Genomic DNA, 20,199 nt, shown 5'->3' with positions numbered 1-20,199 from the left:
AGATGTAATGCCTCGCGTCCTCAATAAAATATATTGTGGAAGTCATGAGAGGTCGTCGCTTGTCTGTTCATGTTGTTGGGTTTGTCCATAAGGACAAAGCTCTCGCTGAACATATGAAAACAAAGTTGTTTTGTTTTGCTTTACCGGCTAAAAAGTGGATGATTTGATGTTTCTTTCAGTCAACCCGAAAGTACCGGCTAAAAGCAAGAAAACCAGAGCACAATTCGCAGTGGCTGAGATAATCCTATTCCTGGTTTGCCCTCCCAGCGAGTAGGAAACCCTTGATTGGCGCGATTCTAACCTTGGAACTGATCGAATAGAAAAGACAATGGATGCACAACCAACAACTTGGCCTCGCATCTCATTTATTCTCAACAAATTTTATGGGGAATGCTTACTATTCTAACAAAACTTAGTCTTTAAATTTGGGTCCTGAGCTCAAAAGAATAATGTTTCAAACGCCTGACTTGTCAATTTCAGATTATTCAAACCAGATGCAAGCAGGAGTCAACAAAATTGTAATGAACTAATCACGTCATGGTCGAGGACGTGCATGCTTACAAGAAGGATATACTTGTGAGTATTTAGGAAGCACGAGTAACAGCCGCATGAATGGCATCCGCCAGATGAGGAACTGTCCTCGAGCTCAGACCTGCCATGCTGATTCTCCTGCATGTTTAATATGAGATAAACTATGAGAAAAATGGATTTCATATATCCACACTAATCATGTTCTATTGTTGGGTTTTACGTTGAAAGCGTAGTTTAATTGTTACTCAGTTGTTATAATCAAAGAAGCTTTCATAGGAAGCACTAGTGGAATAAGGGTACACAGCTCAAGAAAACATGAGAATGCTCTTACGATGGGAGGTGCCAGAAAAGCTGAGAGTATGGAATTATGATGGTATAATGGTCTCAAAGTAACTCTCGTGCACAGTGGAATGATTAGTCGAATATAAGAGAAGCCAGCCAAAAGTGTATAGAATTCGTTACCCGTCCGATGTCATATAGATATGATATTCTCGGGTCATATATGCAACTTGCTCCGAGTTCAATCCGGTGAAAGTAAACATGCCAATCTGCTTGATAATGTGACTCCAGTCACCAGGAGTGCCTATAAAAGAGGAAAAAAAGGTAACCGGAGAACCTTTCAGCCTTGTAGAGGGCAGAAATGCCAAAAAAGATGGTGAAATGCACTCAATGTCATGCGTATACCTGACTCACAGGCAGGCTCAAACATATTTAAAATGGTTCAGACTGCGTAATTAGGAACTACACATTTTAAGCTTCTTTGGGTGCAATAATTCTAAACTATTTCGTATGTGGTTGGTTAGAGTCACCGTACAACCTTTTTCATCCAACCAGCTCACTCTTAAAGAGTTGAGGAAAACCAGGCAATTTTAGCCCCTACTGCAACCTCATCAACAACCAAAGATATGAGAACCTATATTTGTAAATGCAGAAGCATTGCTCAGAGATTCTGGCGGTAGATGCAATGAAATGACAAGAAAATATCCCTAAATCTAAACTCTTGAAATATAAGCATTTTACTATGAAATTTGCATAAAACTATATAACAAAGAGTTGAGGAAAACCAGGCAATTTTAGCCCTAATGCAACCTCATCAACAACCAAAGATATGAGAAGCTATATTTGTAAATGCAGGAGCATTGCTCAGAGATTCTGGCGGTAGATGCAATGAAATGACAAGATAATATCCCTAAATCTAAACTCTTGAAATATAAGCATTTTACTGTGAAATTTGCATATTGCTCAGAGATTCTGGCGGTAGATGCAATGAAATGACAAGATAATATCCCTAAATCTAAACTCTTGAAATATAAGCATTTTACTGTGAAATTTGCATAAAACTATATAATGAAGATGTAGTGAAAACTTGTCACATTTGGTAAGTTGAATAATCTGATTGCATCAGTATTTTTTTCCTCTCGCAAGCAAGAGCAACAAATAATAGTTGTAGTATGAGTGAGTTTGTAGTTAAATAGGGCAAAGATATTCAAAGTGAACCCGCCCAAAAAAGTATATCATAGTAAAAGAAAATCACGACTTTAGTGCAGACATTTGCCTCACTCAAAATTCATGATACGCGACCTTGCTGGGCCGCCAGAATGCATGACGTGTCGTGCACATTCAGGGGGAAAGGATAGACAAGGAGGGAGACATCCCAGGTTTTGCTGACTCAATATTTTGACATAATAGATTTAGTTCTATTGAAGAACTGCAATGCAATTCACATAGATGGGCAACAACTGACAAAACCAAACAGTAAATAGTATTCAGCTAAACAACAATACATCAACAAAGCTGATCAAGTTCAATTCAGCAAATGTAAAACATCAAAAGAGCACCCACCTCTGGCCTTCAAGGCTTCAAAAAGTTGATGACGCATGCTTATAATGCGGTCAGCCATTGCCTTCAATTCAATAGTCCATTCATTGTACATGTCCCTGCATATATGAGGTGCACAAATTTGAGTGAAACTATATTCCTAGTTACCACCAAAAAAATAAAAAAATAAAGACAAACACGTGAGGAACTATAATTTAGCACAAGCCACCAGGGTAGAAAGAAAAATCAAGAGAGATCAGTGGTTAGAGAAGTAAATTGGTCAACTTCTTTTGAGTATGTAAAGAATTTCTGAAATATAAGTTACGGCACGGCACTTGCAGTGTCAGCACAAAGCTCAACTCCTTACTTGTCCCTGAGGATTGTGGCAACAATAGAGGCTCCATGAATAGGAGGATTAGAATACATAGGCCGAATTACGAGTTTCAGTTGACTCTCGACTCTGCCAGCAACATCAGATGTTTTGCATACCTATAGATGAAAATGGGAGGTCAAACATAATCAGGACCAGCAGTAATATTCGACTCAAATAGAGACATGGAAATGAATGTCATTCTGTCATTTTCGCTCACATGGAGGTGAGCTACATTATAAAGTGAAATTGAAGCAACTGAAGCAAACTTTCAAATAGATTATCTAATGGGAATGAAACATGCTTTTGAGTCAGTTTTCTATAGTTGAAAAAGAACAGAGAGCTCATACAATGCTTAGGGCTCCAACACGCTCTCCATAGAGTCCCATGTTTTTGGCGTAGCTTTGTGCTAGCAGGCACTCACCACCATCAGCCACAAACATACGAACAGGTTGTGCATCAGCATCAAGACTTCCGCTGGCAAAACCCTAGGGTTTCAAGAGAGAAAATTTTAAACCAAGATAAGAATTTCTTCAGTTGTTTCATATGAAACAATGTATCTATCCTAACTTTATCAATTGGTTGGACAACCCACCTGATAGGCACTGTCAAAGAAAGGTAACAACTTTTTTGATCTTATCAACTGCCTTATCTGCTCCCATTGTTCAACTGTTGGGTCAACACCAGTCGGGTTATGAGCACAGGCATGTAGTAGGACAACTGCTCCAGATGGGGCAGATCCAAGATCTTCTAGCAGACCTGTAACACATTAGAGACTAGATTGTTATGGTCTAAATAGAAAAAATTCATCATGAAATCAACAAAACAATCAAACGTGCATACCTGCCTGCAAATATACATGTATATACTGAGGAGAGCTTAATAATAGGCTAGCTACACACTAACCTTGGAAATCCTTACCAAAAAAAAAAAAAAAAAAAACTAACCTTGGAAATCAAGTCCACGTGTTGCAGGATCGTAATATCGATAGTCTTTTACAGATAATCCAGCCAGAGTAAAAACTTTTGGGTGGTTCCCCCAAGTTGGTTTGGGAATGTATATTGTGCGCTGCACAAAAACCAAGGAAATGCTTTTACAGACGGATCTCAAGCAAGTGTATAATCTAGTTATTTTGATTTCGTGCAAAATGGATAAATGAATAAAAAATAGTGCTATACCTCATGGTAATGCCTCGCCAAAAACTCACCACCAACTCTCAGTGAACCTGTACCTGACAAGCACTGCACAGTGGTGACCCTGTTCTCCTGAATAGCAGGGCTATTCAATAGCACAAAAGATGCAACACACAGAGGAGGTGAAACTAAGATGATAGTTTAGTCAAATGATTAAATTACGCCAAACATATCATGCTAAGTGAACTCTTCTACCAGTCAGCACCAAGGATGAGCTTTGCACTCAATTTATTGAACTCTGCCAATCCAACAATTGGAAGATATTCCTTCACCCGTGATCTGAATTTATGATAAATGAATCACAATGGTAATCCTAAATTCAATTACAGATAACAAATATAAAAGTAGACAACTCACGCATCATTAACAAGAGACTGCTCTGCCTGTCTGACTACACTGAGGACAAGAGGTTTTCCTTCCTGTCATTCACATGAATACACAGCTAAGAGAGAAGCTTTCATCAGGATAGGAAACATATAGTCTTTCTGACAATATATTTTCCTTACTAAGAAGAACAACTTGCTGTGTACTAAGTCAACCCTGAGGCCAGGTAAACATTTCACAACTATTGCAACTTCAGAGGAATCTGAAATGGAACCTCATAGGTACTTATGCAGGTGGATAACCAGCACAAAGATCCATCTTTTCACCTCAGAAAGGCAAAAAAGAAAGAAAAAAAAGAAAAATCCATCTTCTTGTTAGAAACCTTACAAGATTGATTTTGAGATTACAATCCCAACAATAGATCACAAATAATCCAGCAGCAATATGAATTCATCCATTATCATGCTGAAGCAAAACCTATCCGTTTCTGTGCATGAGAACCTAAGCAGACTCTAGCGTGGATTGCTGACAATCGCCACCACTAACTTTTTGTGATATATTAATATCATCCAATATTTTTCAAAATTCTGCAATCAAAATTTTTCTGAAAGAAGCATTTCGATGAGCTATTGCTCTGTGGCATAAAATTTTCCTCATGTGATCACGAGCAGAGAGAAAAGGGGGAGCATCCATCCCCAGGAAGAACATGCACTGGGTATCTAAGTTGCACTCTCAAATGTCTTAAGTTCAACATAGACACACGATACCATTTTAGATCAGAGATAGTTTACCTCTGTACGGTAGGCACCAACACCCAAATTCAACTTGACTGGACTAGGATCTTTGTTATATGCAACAGTCACCTGTTTAAGCACAACAGACCAAAGCTTTCACTATCAAGATGTACACGACAAAACAAGTCTAGGAAAGAAACATTGACGTAAGAAAGCCTAGCAACAGAACTGGGTTGAGAAACAAAATCTCAAAGCGTGGCGTATAACGTCCATAAGACAAGACAACTCCAAAAATGAAGAAATTGAAGCAGCTCCTCAGTGCAGTCGACTCGCTTATTTCGATTAAAACCCAACAACGGCATGAACAACTCTTTGCAATCAGTCAAACATCTTATGCAGCCCGCAAAAAGAAGCGATCCGTCGACAAATAGTCTCTACAAACACCATGGCACCTCACAAATCAAAACATTTCAACGACTTCACGATCCATTTTTCCAACCGAATTATTAAGAGCTTCGCTGGAGACAAATAAAGCACGCTCAAAAAGCTGCAGTCAAAAACATCACGACCGAACTTAAATACCTCCAGTCTCCTTGAGCATAAAAGGCAATCCACAACCAGACAAGACAGACACAAAGACATTGAAAATGGAGATCAAACTATCGTATGTAGACAAGAGAGTACCACCAAAAAAAAGAAAGAAAAAACATCAGATCGCATCAGACAGCGCCGAGAACATCCTCATCGCGACCACTCGCGACGTCACTTCCTCGGCCAGAGACCCAGACGCACATCCAGATCACGCAGAGAGAGAGAGAGAGAGTAAATTACCCCGAGGATAGGATCTTCGGGAGCGCGAACGACGTGATGGAAGACGGAATCGGCCATGGGAGCAAGATCGGTCTACGATGAGTGACTCGACTTCGAAGCTTGGAACCAGAGCGATCGTTGGTGTGAAGGTGGTGATGACGACATATATAAATACTGATGGTGACGGTTACTCTTTTTATCTGTGGGCTCCTTCGTCCTTCCCCCTGTTTTCTGTTCGCTTTTTATTTGTTCGATGACTACATGCTCTCAGTCTCCTCATTCAACTACAAATTTTCTTCCTACCGACCCCACCGGGCCCACCGCCCCACCCAAAAAACAAAAAAAACTATACTTTTCTTCCTTCTGAACTAATGGTAAAACTTTCGACCGAAAAAAAAAACTAACGGTAAAACTTTCGGCCAAAAAAAAAAAAAAAAAAAACGAATGCTTAAACGCTGCAAGGAAAATTCAAGTCCTCTGAACACCCGTCCGTGTTAAGCTTCGCTAGGCTGGGATCTTTACGGTGTGCAACCATCACCGATTTCATCGACACGACACGACACGTCAACCCATAAGTCGTAAATAATAGGCTCCTTTTTCGAAGCAAGTCGTGTAAAGGGATGGTGCCGGACCGGCCGGTACCGATACCCACTTGATACCTTCTCAGTGAAATCTCAATCATCATTCAAGAAATCACAGCTCTAGCCAGCGTGGCAGGTCGACCGAACCCCAAATTGACACATGAAGGTTCTTGTTTTTCAAGTAATGAGCAAGCCTGGGAAAGGCTTCTGAGGACCAAGATTAGCAGAGCCAAACCTCAGACTTCTACAAGAGCTGTGCTTGATATATTTACCAGATCACGCCCAAGCCCCACTCAACCCACTAATTAACCAAATTTCACCTGTAAGACGCAACTTACACGTAAAGGGAGTACTTAGCAATGGGCTTGATCTATTTACCAGATCGATTTCGTACTATACAAGTAAGCTGTGCAAAATTGCTGCTTGACAAATGACAGCCCCATGCTGACAAACGATAGAACTTTCAGACAGCTAGAGAAAGGACATAATCACGCGGATTGTCTGAGATTCCAGATCAAACGACAGCTAATTTAATGAACATCTTCCCATAACATGCACAGCTATACTATTACAGGAGGAAAAACTGCTAACAATTGCAGATAGCTACTCAAGTTTGATTACCCAGTGTCTCGGTCAAGCGCCGAGTGAGGCAAAGCTAGTCGCATAACACATAAACCGGGATACTGGGAGCTCCAGGCACATCCCCAAATGCAGATCAAGATGAACACCTCAATCAATAGTCACAGATGAGGATAAGACAGCGCAGCGCACACAAAAACGGAAACAGAATCAACCTCAATATTATTACAGAAACATCGAGTGTACAACGAAGAAAGTACACCTCAGAAACGTAAATTCATCCATCGGATTAATGTCATACCCTGGGGAACCCCTGCATACCATTGCCCATCCCAGTCAAGACATCTTGCAAAGAGTAGCTATCAAGCTATCCAAACCGAATTCGAGGCGAACTCATTGTCCTTAACCATGGAATCCTCATCTTCATCACCCTCCATAGCAACTACATCCGATGCCTTCCCCTCATCATCAGCAGCAACCGCAGGCATGTGACCCTCGAACAGAGCCATGTGTCCAAACAACTTGTCATTCGTAGAGAAGCTAGTCCCGCAGGAACACCTCCACTTAGACTCCCCACAATGCTCCAAGTGGCCCTTCAAATCGGCCAACACTGAGAAGCTCTTTTTATTGCACCTGTTGCACGAGTACATCTTGGGGCAGTGGCTCCTCTAGAAGTTATTCTTCACGCAGATCACCAATTTCAGGGGCCGGAACTTCTTGTGCCCTTTGTTCCGATTACACCCCTCGAAGGGGCAAGAGAACTGGTCTCCTGAGAGGCTTCCACTCACTTCTCGGGCTTCGCAGAAGTGTACATGCTAGGCGAGGAGCTCGCCAGCATCGAGCTCCACGATCTCGCAATCAGAATTCTTCTGAAGGACTTGGTTCCATGGCAGATTGCACAGCAAAATTTCACTAGCGGATGCAGGAAACCACTGTTGAATGCATAGATTTTTATGTGTTCCACTTGTTCTCTGCAATCTTGTGACCGTCGTATGGCACAAGTTACGTACTTTGAGCAATTTTGGAAGATGCAAGTACCATATGGCTTTTTGAGAAATAGAGACGGGACCGTATTAAGAAACTTTAACATTACTTGATTCAAGAACACAGTACTGAATACTTCTTGCCTTTGCTGCTGTTAGGAAATATTCAAGTGAGGGCAAAATAGTCTTTTATGTCTATAGGGTTTGCTTATAACTTTGTAATCTCTCTTTGGTTAATGATAACGATTATCTTCTCCTTAAACATGGTATCAGAGCCAGAAAAACCACCGTCGCTCTTGCCGTCGGTGTAATCACGACACAGAAAAACCACCGTCGCTCTTGCCATCGCCATCCTCCTCCACCACAGATTCATTCATCGGCACTCTCTCATCATCGGTAGAGAGACTTGCGACCCTCCATAGCCCTGTTCACCCACTCGCGACCCTCCCACACCACTGTGGAGAGACTCGCAACCACTCGCGCCCACTCGCGACCCACTTGCGACCCTTCCACACCACTTCCTTCGGAACCGTCCACGGGATTTCGGTTTGTCGACCGCACCTATCACCGACGTGGTACAGCTCTCACTCCAGTGGTACGAACTTCTCCAACACATGATTCATCTGTTCCCTCATCGCTTGCTGCACCATCCTCTGATCCTAATTTGCCCATCGCTTCTCGAAAAGGTACACGTTCTTGTGTTGGCCGTCCCGTGGATCGTTATTCTCCTTCTTCTAGTCTTTCTTATTGTCTTCGTACTCGTCATCCAGTTTCAAATTTCTTATCATATGATCGTTTGTCTCCGAGTTTCTCTATCTTTGTCTCGTCCTTGTCCTCTATTTCTTTGCCTAGTAGTGTTGTTGAAGCCCTTGCTCATCCTGGATAGCGACAAGCCATGGAGGACGAAATGAAAGCGCTCATTGACAACCATACCTGGCAACACGTTCCCCTACCCGCAGGTAAGCAAACTGTTGGTTGTCGTTGGGTTTTCACCATTAAGGTACATCCCGATGGCACTCTTGATCGTTTGAAGGCTAGATTAGTTGCAAAGGGATATACTCGGACATATGGTGTTGACTATGACGACACTTTTTCACCTGTTGCCAAAATTCCATCTGTTCGTGTCTTTATTTCCCTGGCTGCTCGTTTTGGTTGGCTTCTTCATCGCTTAGATGTGAAAAATGCCTTTCTCCATGGTGATTTGACCGAGGAAGTGTACATGGAGCAACCACCTGGATTCGTTGCTCAGGGGGAGAATTTGGTATGTCGCTTACATAAAGCCTTGTATGGACTCAAACAATCTCCTCGTGCTTGGTTTGGTAGATTCGGTGATGCTGTTATCAAGTTTGGATTGAAACGATGTCAAGTAGATCATTCGGTGTTTAGTTCCATCTCCTCGGCTGGTTGTATTCTTTTGGTGGTAGACGTGGATGATATTATCATTACCGGTAGCGATTCGGATGGTATTCAACGGCTTAAGCAGCTTCTGCATACGTAATTCAGCACTAAGGATCCGGGACGCCTACGATATTTTCTAGGTATTGAAGTTGCCTATTCACATGTAGGTATCAATTTATCACAACGAAAATATGTACTTGATATTCTTGATGAAGTTGGATTTCTTGGAGCAAAGCCGGTAGATAGTCCTATGGAACCAAATGTGAAACTTGACGCGCAACATGGAGAACTATTACATGATCCGGGAAAGTATCGGAGATTAGTGGGAAAGTTGAACTATCTCACTGTCACAAGACCCGATATATCCTTTGCTGTTAGTGCGCTTAGTCGGTTCTTGAGTTCTCCTCGTACTACTCACTGGGATGCCGTGCTTCGGATTATCAAGTACTTGAAGGGAGCGCCGGGTAAAGGACTACTTTTCAAGAACTATGGACATCCGAACACTACGGGTTTTTTCGATGCAGATTGGGCTGGATGTCCTACTGATAGAAGATCTACATCGGGTTATTGTGTGTTCCTTGGAGGTAATTTAGTTGCCTGGAAAAGCAAGAAACAACATGTAGTTTCCCGATCAAGTCTTGAAGCAGAATATAGAGCTATGGCAAATGTGACATGTGAGTTGCTCTGGTTGAGGATGTTGCTATCGAAAATTGGTTTGTCAACATCAGATCCATCCGTATTACATTGTGATAATCAATCGGCTATTCACATTGCTAATAATCCTGTCTTCCATGAGCGAACCAAACACATTGAGGTTGATTGTCACTTTGTACGGGAAAAAGTTCAGAAAGGGGAGATCATTCTTCAACATACAAGGACGGAGGACCAATTAGCGGATATCTTTACTAAATCACTAAGGGGGAGTCGAGTGAGTTTTCTTTGTAACAAGTTGGGACTATTTGATATTTACATCCCAACTTGAGGGGGAGTGTTAGGAAATATTCAAGTGAGGGCAAAATAGTCTTTTATGTCTATAGGGTTTGCTTATAACTTTGTAATCTCTCTTTGGTTAATGATAACGATTATCTTCTCCTTAAACAGCTGCCTATGTTACATTACAGACTAAAGTGACGAACTGCTATTAAGTACAGAAGTTTTATCCATACAATTATGGGGGGAAAAATGTGTGCAAATGATTGGGCTAATGTTGTTCCTAGTACTATTTTGACAAACCAAAAGATTGAGCATATGTTTTTCCAAATCTAGCAGAATCAGATCGTGACACTTTCGCAATTCTTTGACTACTTTAAATCCGACAGCTTGCGTGAATATAACTAGAAACTCATCTGCACCGACCAAAAACAAGAAACCTCAAAATTCACCCTTAGACCGAGAAAGTTGATTAAAAATCCCTTTGAAGCACTTTTAAAGCACCAAACTGAGAGATTCTGTGTTGAAAATGGCTTAAGTTCTCGATCATTAGCATGTGATGCATCCCTGGAATTTCAGCAACTACAATTCCACAGGTAGGGGATCATATGACACCATGTACAAAGCTACCACGGGACTGACTCGAGCCTCGCCATCTCTAAATAAAACTTGACCAGCATTATCATATTGAATTTGAGATGGTTTAACAGCAAGGGTGTAGCCTATAAAATCCTTCAATCTTTCGACTGTTCTGTGTTGGTGGAAAACAAACTCAAAAAGTTGCTCCTCAACAAAATAATAAGCTGTTTTTTTTGTGTGTATATTTCCGTATATTGACACTAATTGTGGATAATTACACATCAAAAGTCATAAAACATGAGTGAAAACATAACAAGTTTGCCCAAGACGAGTAACAAGTTTGCCCAGAACGAGAGTAACAGAAAAAATATGATGTCGTCATCATCTGATGTTTTTCTACAAAATCTTCCCAAAATCTGATGTCTTAAGCTATCTTCGCTCTAGAAACATGTGCTACAGTATAAAAATACTATCCAACGCTGTCTGACAGCGACACCCAAACATGCAAGAGAATGCCGATGGTAATGCCGATGGTTTTGCGTTGGCGGAATATTTCAGAGCAACTGTTTTGAAGATTAAACTTGAACAATTTGCTCAAAACGGAGAACCCAAGATCAGAGCTTTTGCATGGCACAGCCAAGAATGAAAATACAGACGTGGCCAGATATTCCAAGCGAATCCGTTCGCTCCTTACCGCCACCCCAACCGTCGGACAGAACCAAGGCAACAGCTGAACCGCAATAATCTTGGAGCGACACAAAGTATAGCCGGCTTTCACCGACCCAACATGTTCGCAGCCATTCATCGGAACGGTCGGGGCTTCAAACCCACTCATCAGAACCGCTCGCTCCAACGGGTGGAGAGTTGAAGGGTCAGGATCACGCGGGAGGGAGGGATCGACATCGGCGACGAAGAGAAGGAATTGATGCAGAGACATTAGAGAATGAGACTGAGAGGTTTAGAGAGATTTACCAGATCCTTGCTCAAGAAGAGGGAAAACAAGAGCAAAAGGGCAGGATTCGATCTGCAGGATTTCATCGGCTTCGCCATTTTTCAGGGACATCGCAGGTTTTGAAAGTGAGCCCACTATATCTAATTTTTTTTGAATGTTAGCGGTCTCTGATCTTCACAGTTGTACATCAGCATAACACCATCGGATGCTGAAGGAGCGCGCCATTCTTCCCCTTCTTCTTTCTTCTTTGTAAGTTTCGCAATCCACCCAATGTCACAAAGGCCATGGAAGCAAGATCGGTCTACGTAGAAGTGCGAGCGCGGATCGGAGTTTCGAAACTTGGAACCAGACAAGGAACTAGGAAGCCATCGTTGTGTAGAAGTTACATAAATACCGACAGCGACGGTAAGGGAGGCTCGTTGTCCGTGGGCTCCTTCCCTCTATTTTCTGTTCGCTTTTAAGTCGTTCGATGCCTCCATGTTCTCCTCCTTATTAAACTATCCTTTCCTTAAAATTGGTGCAACAAAATTGAAAAGAGCTAATGCTGAAATTATTCTGAAAAATAAAATAAAATTATGCTCACTATTTTGCAAAAATTGTGCTGAATATATTAAAATGACATAAAAAAAAATGACAGATTGTACACGATTATTTAATTAGATGCATATATGTGTACAATTGTGTAATTATTTTGTCCCCACGTGCAAAGTTGACTCGTATGTACATGATCCGAGTGTTCGCTTAAAATTTAAGAAGCACCGACACTCGCCGGAAGCCTCCGTATCATGTCCGACACTCTTCGACATGCGATCAACACATAATTAGCACCCTAGACAGACTAGCAACACGCAAGTCCAATATTTTGACACGCTATTTCGATGTGCACGGGTCAATTTTAAGTATTATCAATAAATTAGGGGTCAAAGTGTGAATTTATCCAAAAAATATGTGATTAAGTCATATATCCAACTAACCCAAAATTAATATACCCAGCTAGCAAAAAAAAAAAAAAAAACTAATTGAGAATCTCTAACGGAAGAAGAAGAAACTCACCGTTGATATTTTTATGTATACATCATAATTTATCATGTATATATACAAAAATATATTTAATATACAATATGTCCTAACGTGTCGAAATTCTCCATTTTTTAGAAATGATTTATCGGCGTGTCATGTCACATGCCGCATGTCGATGTTACTTAACTTACAGCGACAAGTGAACAAGCATGGTCTTCCTGCTAAAGGTGTCAAATAGGTAGGTCGGGTCGGGTTGAATATGATCCGACCCATATTAACACATTTAATCCATTTTGACCTATATCCATACAATGAAAATTCAGTGATACATACCCCACCTAATCCATACATGACCCAATCCATATTGACGCCTTCCGCCCTTCTCCACCGCCACCCCTGCCGGCCCGCCTCACCGGGACCGTCCACCACCACACACTACCAAACAAGGCTTTACTCCCACCAACCACGCTCAACCACCATGGGCTCGCCCTCACCACTGCTGCCCACGCTGCTCAGCTTCACCGCCATGAATACAGCTCGAGCACCAACCAATTCTCTCTCCCCATAACAGGAGTCGAGGCGCGCGACCTCTGCATCATCTTATCAGAGGGACCTGCCGCCATTGGATATCAAGTCGAGAGAGAGAGATGAGCCATGCTCTGCTTCTGGATTAGTCGATTTTCTTCTTATCCCATATCAAGGAAGAAATCGAGATACACGTGAAGAAAAAAATTCTGATCCACTATACAAAAGAAAAGAAAAAAAAAATTGAACAAGGAAAATCATGCACCAATCCATTGGCACACTCCTGAAAAATGGTGCGAGCAACGTGCGGAGGGAGGCTACGTGTCTTCAAGGGGCTCTACAGAGTCAAACTTGCGACCATAACAACATGCTTTCCTCAGCATATGCACAACCATCTTCGCGAGCTTGATGATCTGATCCGCGAGTAACTTGAGAATCTTGACTTTGATCTGACCTCTCCTTGGCGGTAGTCTTGATTTGGGCTTGAGGGTCGTCTTCTTCGTCTCCTCCCTGTTCTCCATTTCTCTGATCCTTTCCACAGGTAACCTCACGCTCTGTTGGAGAAGAAACGGAGCAACGACGGACTGTGTTTCACGGAGAGAGAGAGTCTATGGAAGAAGATTGAAGAAAGGGAGAGAGGTGGACTAGTGGATGGAATCAGCTGAGCCAGATCTGAAGAGCTCACTAGTGGCGTTGCAGGGGGGTTTTCAAGCCCTGGGGGTAGGGCGGGTAGGCGGCGGCAGGCAACGGAGGCAGGCGGCGGCATCGGTAGTGGGCAGGCAATGATGAGGCAGGCCGAGGTGGCGGGCGGCGGCGGGCAACGGAGGCAGGCGGCGGCATCGGTAGTGGGCAGGCAATGATGAGGCAGGCTGAGGTGGTGGGCGGCGGCGACAGTAGCAGCGGTTTGAAAGTTATAGTCCATGGATCAAAAATGGATTAAGCCAAAATCTATTAAAACTCAATAGGCGTTATAATCTTAGACCCATATTTGACCCATTTTATAATACATAACCCAAGTATATAAAAGTGAGTTAAAAAAAGTAGGTTAATTACCCTATTGACACCTCTCTTCGCTGCACCGATCTGGTAAATCCAATATTTCATTCTTATAAAAGAGCTCTCATCCGCGCTTAAACCCCGAGATTGCTAAAAGAGCAACAAGATCCGTAATCATCTAAGCCAACATATGAATGGGTAAAACTAGATAATCTAACCACTCAAACGTGCATTATGTAACGCGAGATACTTGGTTTCGACTAATACCCTGTTTGTTTTGCTGAAAATAACTTTCAAGAAAAAAAAATTCAAATTTTTCGGCGTTTGGTTCATAGAAAATAAACTAACTAAGGATGATATTTTCCACCAAACATTTATGTAGATGAGGAAAGATGAGGGAAAATGTCTTCTCTTCAAAAAGAAGGAATTATTTTCTTCACTTTTGAAAGTGTTTTTTCGTGGATAAAAAATATTTTCCTTCATTAGTTATTTTCCGTGAACCAAACGCTGGAATATATATTCTGTGAAATAAACGGATCCTAAAAAAAGAAATCATTTTCCCTTATCTTTTCCCTTGCACTCGTCCACATTCCTTTTCTTCTCAACAAGGTTTTACTCTTTTTCTTTTATCTTTTATCTTTTTTCCCTTCTTCTCGGCTGGTTGCCGACCACAGATCTGCGCCGGCAAGCTCGAGCTCACTTGTTGGCCAGTAAGAAGAAAAAAGAAAAAAGTTAGAAAAGAAAAAAAAAATAAAAGTTAAAATTTAAAAACTATAAAATAGATTTTTACTTTTAAAACTTACAAAAATTATTCAAGTTTGAGCCGGCAGTAGCACGTGGAACGATCTACGTCAACTCAGCAATTTCCAGCCAAGCGACAAAGCAAAAAATCAAATTAGATTTTCCTCCATGACGTAAAATATTTTTCAATTCATTTTCAAGTCTCAATAGAAATCAAAAAATATTGTCATTTTCGTGAAAAACAACTTCTTGAAAAACATTGTCCACAAAACAAAAGGAATCTAAATATGCATGAAAGATTCATCTATTGTTGCATAAGGGGTTGCTCATAAGCTTCGGCTTCTATTTCTGAAAATAATTCGGTTGATGAGTTATATAAACCATGAGATGGTGAGGCAGCTCAAACCAAGTATGTCCTATGCAAAAAGGAAGTGATTTTTCAGATCAAATGGTATTTTCCACTTCTATGTCAATTGCCAAATAATGTCCCACACTGTATATGTAGGTTCATTATCAATTTTTTCGGGGTACAACCCGATGACAACTTGACACGCCGCTAAGTTTATCGAAATCACTTCGGCCTTGAGAAGAAAGCACAGGATTATGCCCCAAATTTGTACAGAATTACTGTGGGATTACGAACGCTAATCAAAACATTAATCTGAAGTGATGTGCAAATGTTATTTGGCAAACTACCGACGTGCCGGGCGAGAAATTGTTACACAGACCGAGTCTATATGTATCGAGTTACCATCGTGTGAGGTCTACTGATGAAGCCCACATATTCTATTTCTTATGATGGTAGCGATTTATATAAATTTTACGTAAGTTTTCCTACATTCTGAATCGGCTCATTTATCTGCTTATTTATGTTCTGGTCCGATCCGATTTGAACGTGTGATGCGTTTCACATGTGCGCCCGTTGTATTTGCTGTCGCAATGCAAGGGCTGACAAGCCGTTAATGGAAAGAAGCTTCCGAACACAATTTTGCTCAAGAGCAGGAAATTGTGGTGGATTGAAGCAACGGCCCACGTCCATGAGACAGAACCGTAAGAACAAGGTTGGTTGGAGATGGAGATCTACAGTAATTCCCACGAACATTGTCTTCCCCTCCTCTCCTGCTGGCTGCTGGATTCATTTGCAGCCATTTTCTTCATCCGTTTCGGCAGAGCGATGTCGCCTCCTAGTTAAAGCACCGAACGTGGTCGAACGTTTCTCGAAAAAGTAGTCATGAAGCTTCTGCGAGAACATTTAAACGACTACAACTGATGAACACCTCCCAGTAAACATTTATAAACGTTAACATGCTGTATGAAAGATGGTCCCAGAGTTGGAGTGACAAGAGCTTGTGCACAACGGACTCCATTCCTCGTCTGTAAGAGAAATAGAAGAGACCCTCTTACCCATCAGACGACAGCGAAACATGGAATCCACTTGCCCTGACAGCAATTTGCTCCTCATTCAACCCTGAGAATGTAAGCTGCCAACGTGCTCCATAGACGATATGAAGGCAGTCACCAGGGATACCTATCAGCAGCAAAGAAAGGCGCGCTCGAAAAGTTAAAGTATATGGAAGACGAATATAATGGCTACAAAATCTAAGGCGCAATCAAACACTAAAACCAAGGCACCCACAAGCAGCAAGGACCCGTGTCTTAACAAGTATCGCCAAAAGTAACGATCGCGCCAGACGCCACCTTAAGAATGAGGTCCAAGTTGGGACTTCAGCAGGAATCTGCTGAGTGTCCAGCGTAATTCAGAACTATTCAACTATACCACGTTCATGTACATATGGAGAGAGAGTGACAGAGATCTTTGCAAGCCTCTTTCATGTAAAGCATCCAACTTTTGCTTCCACAAATTTATGAGTTGGATAGTCATTCCCGGTTCATAGTATAAATACCTGCATAAATGAGTATAATAGATGCCCAAGCAGTATTTAATCCCTGCATACAATCATGTTGAAGATACGTGCCCTTGTACTCATCTGTACGGAAATTGGCAAAGCGAATACTCTAAATTTCTGTCAGTACGGTTATCAGCACATGGTAGTTCACTTCCTAACAATGAGATCATCAAAGATAAACTAAACGCAGCTTGCAGGTCCCTAGAGATTAACCACATGTTAAGAAGAGGTTAGCACCCTGCTTTTTCCATTTTCCAGCTTACAGGGCAAGCGAAATCCAAAACCATTGTGCATCAGTCTCGACCTATGGCAGCCACAAAGCAATTATCTAGCATCAACTATAGCTTGTAATGACGACGTACAAGTAACTAGACAGCAATGTGTAACAAGCCCTTCCACTTTTCTCGTTGAACAAAGCTCTACACCGCTTCAGTGACCTTGGAGTGATGCGAAGTGCGAAGGATGAGTAAAAAGCAACAGAAAATCATCACTCTTGCACAACTTACTCGAATTTAACACATCCACACGCTACAAGGAAAATTCAAGTCCTTTGAACACCCATCCGAGTTGAGCTTCACTGGGCTGCGTTCTTTACTGCATGCAACCATCACCTATTTCATCGACACGACACGAAGAGTCAACCCATAAGTTGCAAATAGTTGCAATACCCGCTAAAGTCGGTCTCAACACAGAAAAGACCATAATGGCCAGAAACTTGGTTAACTAGAAAAGTTCTTGAGAAGCATGCTGAATACACAATGCATGTCCATATTATGATCCGACCGGCGGCTAATTAGTAGGAGGGGCACTAGTCAGGGGATTGAATCCCAAGGTTAGCAAAGCCAAACGATCGACCGGTCATTCTACAAGAGCACGCCCAAACCTGACTTGACCCTCAAATTAACCAAATTCACATGTAAGATGCAACTTACATGTAAAGGGAGTACTAAGGAATGTGCTTGATATATTTAGCAGATCGACTTCTAACTATACAAGTAATCTGTGCAAAATTGTTGCATGTCCTTTCTCGTTCCGATTGTCTCATTTATGGAGAGGTTCCAGATCAAACAACAGCTAATTTAACGAACAGCTTGATCGCATAATATACACAGCCACTACTATTACAGGAGAAAAAATTGATAACCATTGCAGATAGCCACTCAAGTTTGATTACCTAATGCCTCTGTCAAGCGACAAGTGAGGGCAAAGCTGGTCGTATATAAAACGTATCCTGGGGATATTGGGAGCTCCAGTCACATCAGCAAATGCAGATCGAGATGAACACCTCAATCAATATAGACATGGATGAGAATAAGACACAGCGCGTTACAAAGAGATTGTTTGGGACTGGACTTGGCCGGTTGCCTATTTGATGAACACCGGCGAATTCTGCTATGCACGACACACATTTTTTTTTTTTTGGTCAGACACAGCACTTCTAATCACTCCAGTAAAATTATGGCATCCTGCTTAAATCAATCAACACAAGTTCTAGAAGGGCGAGCTAAGTAAAGATGAAAACTTCACTGCAAATCAAGAGACGACCAGGAAGTACAAATCCCACAATGATCATTAATGGAAACGATGATAAACACGATGCCGGAGACAGAATCAACCTCCATATTATTACAGAAACATCAAGTGTACAACACAGCAAGTACACCTCCGAAACATAAATCCGGCCATCGGATTAATGTCATACCCCGGGGAACCCCCGCATACCATTGCCCATCCCATTCAAGACATCTTGAAAAGAGTAGCTATCAAGCGATCCAAACCCATCAAGCAACCCCTCAAAGAAACTACTGTCAGCCGAATTCGAGGCAAACTCCTCGTCCTTAACCATGGCATCCTCATCTTCATCATCCTCCATAGCAACAACATCCGATGCCTTCTCCTCATCATCAGCGGCGACCGCAGGCATGTGACCCTCGAACAGAGCCATGTGACCAAACAACTTGTCCTTTCTAGAGAAGCTAGTCCCGCAGGAACACCTCCACTTAGACTCCCCGCAGTGCTTCAAGTGGCTCTTCAAATCGGCCAACACCGAGAAGCTCTTCTTATTGCACCTGTTGCACGAGTACATCTTGGGGCAGTGGCTCCTCTTGAAGTGATTCTTCACGCAGATCACCGATTTCAGGGGCCGGAACTTCTTGTGCCCTTTGTTCCGATTACACCCCTCGAAGGGGCAAGAGAACCGGGTCTTCCGAGCGACTTCCACGGACTTCTCGGGCTTCGCCAGCGCCTCCGGCGTCTTGAACTGATTTCCGTGCGCGCGCATGTGCATCCTGAGGTTCGCGTCCCGCTTGAACCCTTTCCCGCAAATGTCGCAGAAGTGGACATGCTCAGCGAGAAGCTCGACGGCGTCGAGCTCCACGATCTCGCAATCGGACTCGAGCTCGTCCTTCTCGTCTTTCAATTCAACGTCCGGCAGCTTCGCCATTGGAGGGTTCATGGGGCTTTGGACCGGCAGCTTCGGATCCGAGCGCCCTGACTCCGGATCTGAGCTAGGGTTCTGAGAGCAGGCCAACAGGGCGGCGCCGTTGACTATGATCTGGTGAATCGCCGACCCGATCTCCGTGGAGACCATGTCCATCTGGTCCTTGCTCAGGAGGGTGTTGCTGCTGAGGGACTGCGACAGGAACTGCTGCACCGAGTCCATCCTGATGGCGACGGAGGCGAGGTTCAGGAGCGGGACGCGAGGGTCGCCATCGCCGACGGGGACGGATCCGCCGGCAGCGCCGGAAGGCTCCGGCGGGAAGGGCTGGCTTTCGGAGGAGGTAGAGTGGTTCATCGCCGTGGAACTAGAACCGTGTTCGGAGACGGTGAACGTCGGAGGAGTGGAAGATATAGAGAGAGCAGAGCGACGAAAGGAGACTTTTCTTGGCTCTGTTGTGGCGGAGCGAGCCGAGACGAGACGAGTCGAGTCGAGTCGAGCAAGGGCCAAGCGTTGACTAAGGAAACCAAGGAAACGTACACGTGTCAAAAGGGCTTTGGAAAGGTGAGGTTGCACGCCATCTGACGGCGAAACTGCTCAATGATTTCTTTGCTTCGCCAAAAAATTAATAATTTACAAAATATCTTTTTAAAAAATTAATAACTTATATTACTTGAAATAATTAATTAGTAAAAATGTCTTACTTACATATAACAATTTAAGTAAATATCTTCTCGAACGATGAAAATACTTTTTATTTGTTCATTTTTTCTAAATGATATAAGCGATTA

At 42.5% G+C, this 20,199-nt stretch overlaps 2 protein-coding genes across 2 annotated transcripts; both read right to left on the bottom strand.

Annotated features, from left to right (window-relative positions):
• Nucleotides 1-435: 435 nt before the first annotated feature.
• Nucleotides 436-5,950, bottom strand: LOC115753999 (aspartate aminotransferase, cytoplasmic). The gene is made up of 12 exons (XM_030692885.2): nucleotides 5,802-5,950; nucleotides 5,028-5,099; nucleotides 4,270-4,331; nucleotides 4,108-4,191; nucleotides 3,898-3,997; nucleotides 3,667-3,787; nucleotides 3,315-3,478; nucleotides 3,070-3,207; nucleotides 2,717-2,838; nucleotides 2,374-2,468; nucleotides 994-1,114; nucleotides 436-669 (listed from the first exon to the last, which is right to left on the bottom strand). Exons 1-12 carry the CDS (start codon nucleotides 5,856-5,858, stop codon nucleotides 585-587), a joined length of 1,221 nt encoding a protein of 406 aa, XP_030548745.1. The 5' UTR covers nucleotides 5,859-5,950; the 3' UTR covers nucleotides 436-584.
• A 12,570-nt stretch (nucleotides 5,951-18,520) lies between these two features.
• LOC115754000 (zinc finger protein STOP1 homolog) lies at nucleotides 18,521-19,881 on the bottom strand. The gene has a single exon (XM_030692887.2). It carries the CDS (start codon nucleotides 19,763-19,765, stop codon nucleotides 18,668-18,670), a length of 1,098 nt encoding a protein of 365 aa, XP_030548747.1. The 5' UTR covers nucleotides 19,766-19,881; the 3' UTR covers nucleotides 18,521-18,667.
• Between the last annotated feature and the right edge of the window lie 318 nt (nucleotides 19,882-20,199).

The sequence above is a fragment of the Rhodamnia argentea genome, chromosome 4 (assembly GCF_020921035.1).
Source record: "Rhodamnia argentea isolate NSW1041297 chromosome 4, ASM2092103v1, whole genome shotgun sequence".
Lineage (NCBI taxonomy): Eukaryota > Viridiplantae > Streptophyta > Magnoliopsida > Myrtales > Myrtaceae > Rhodamnia > Rhodamnia argentea.
This window is presented reverse-complemented; position numbering and strand designations above follow the sequence as displayed.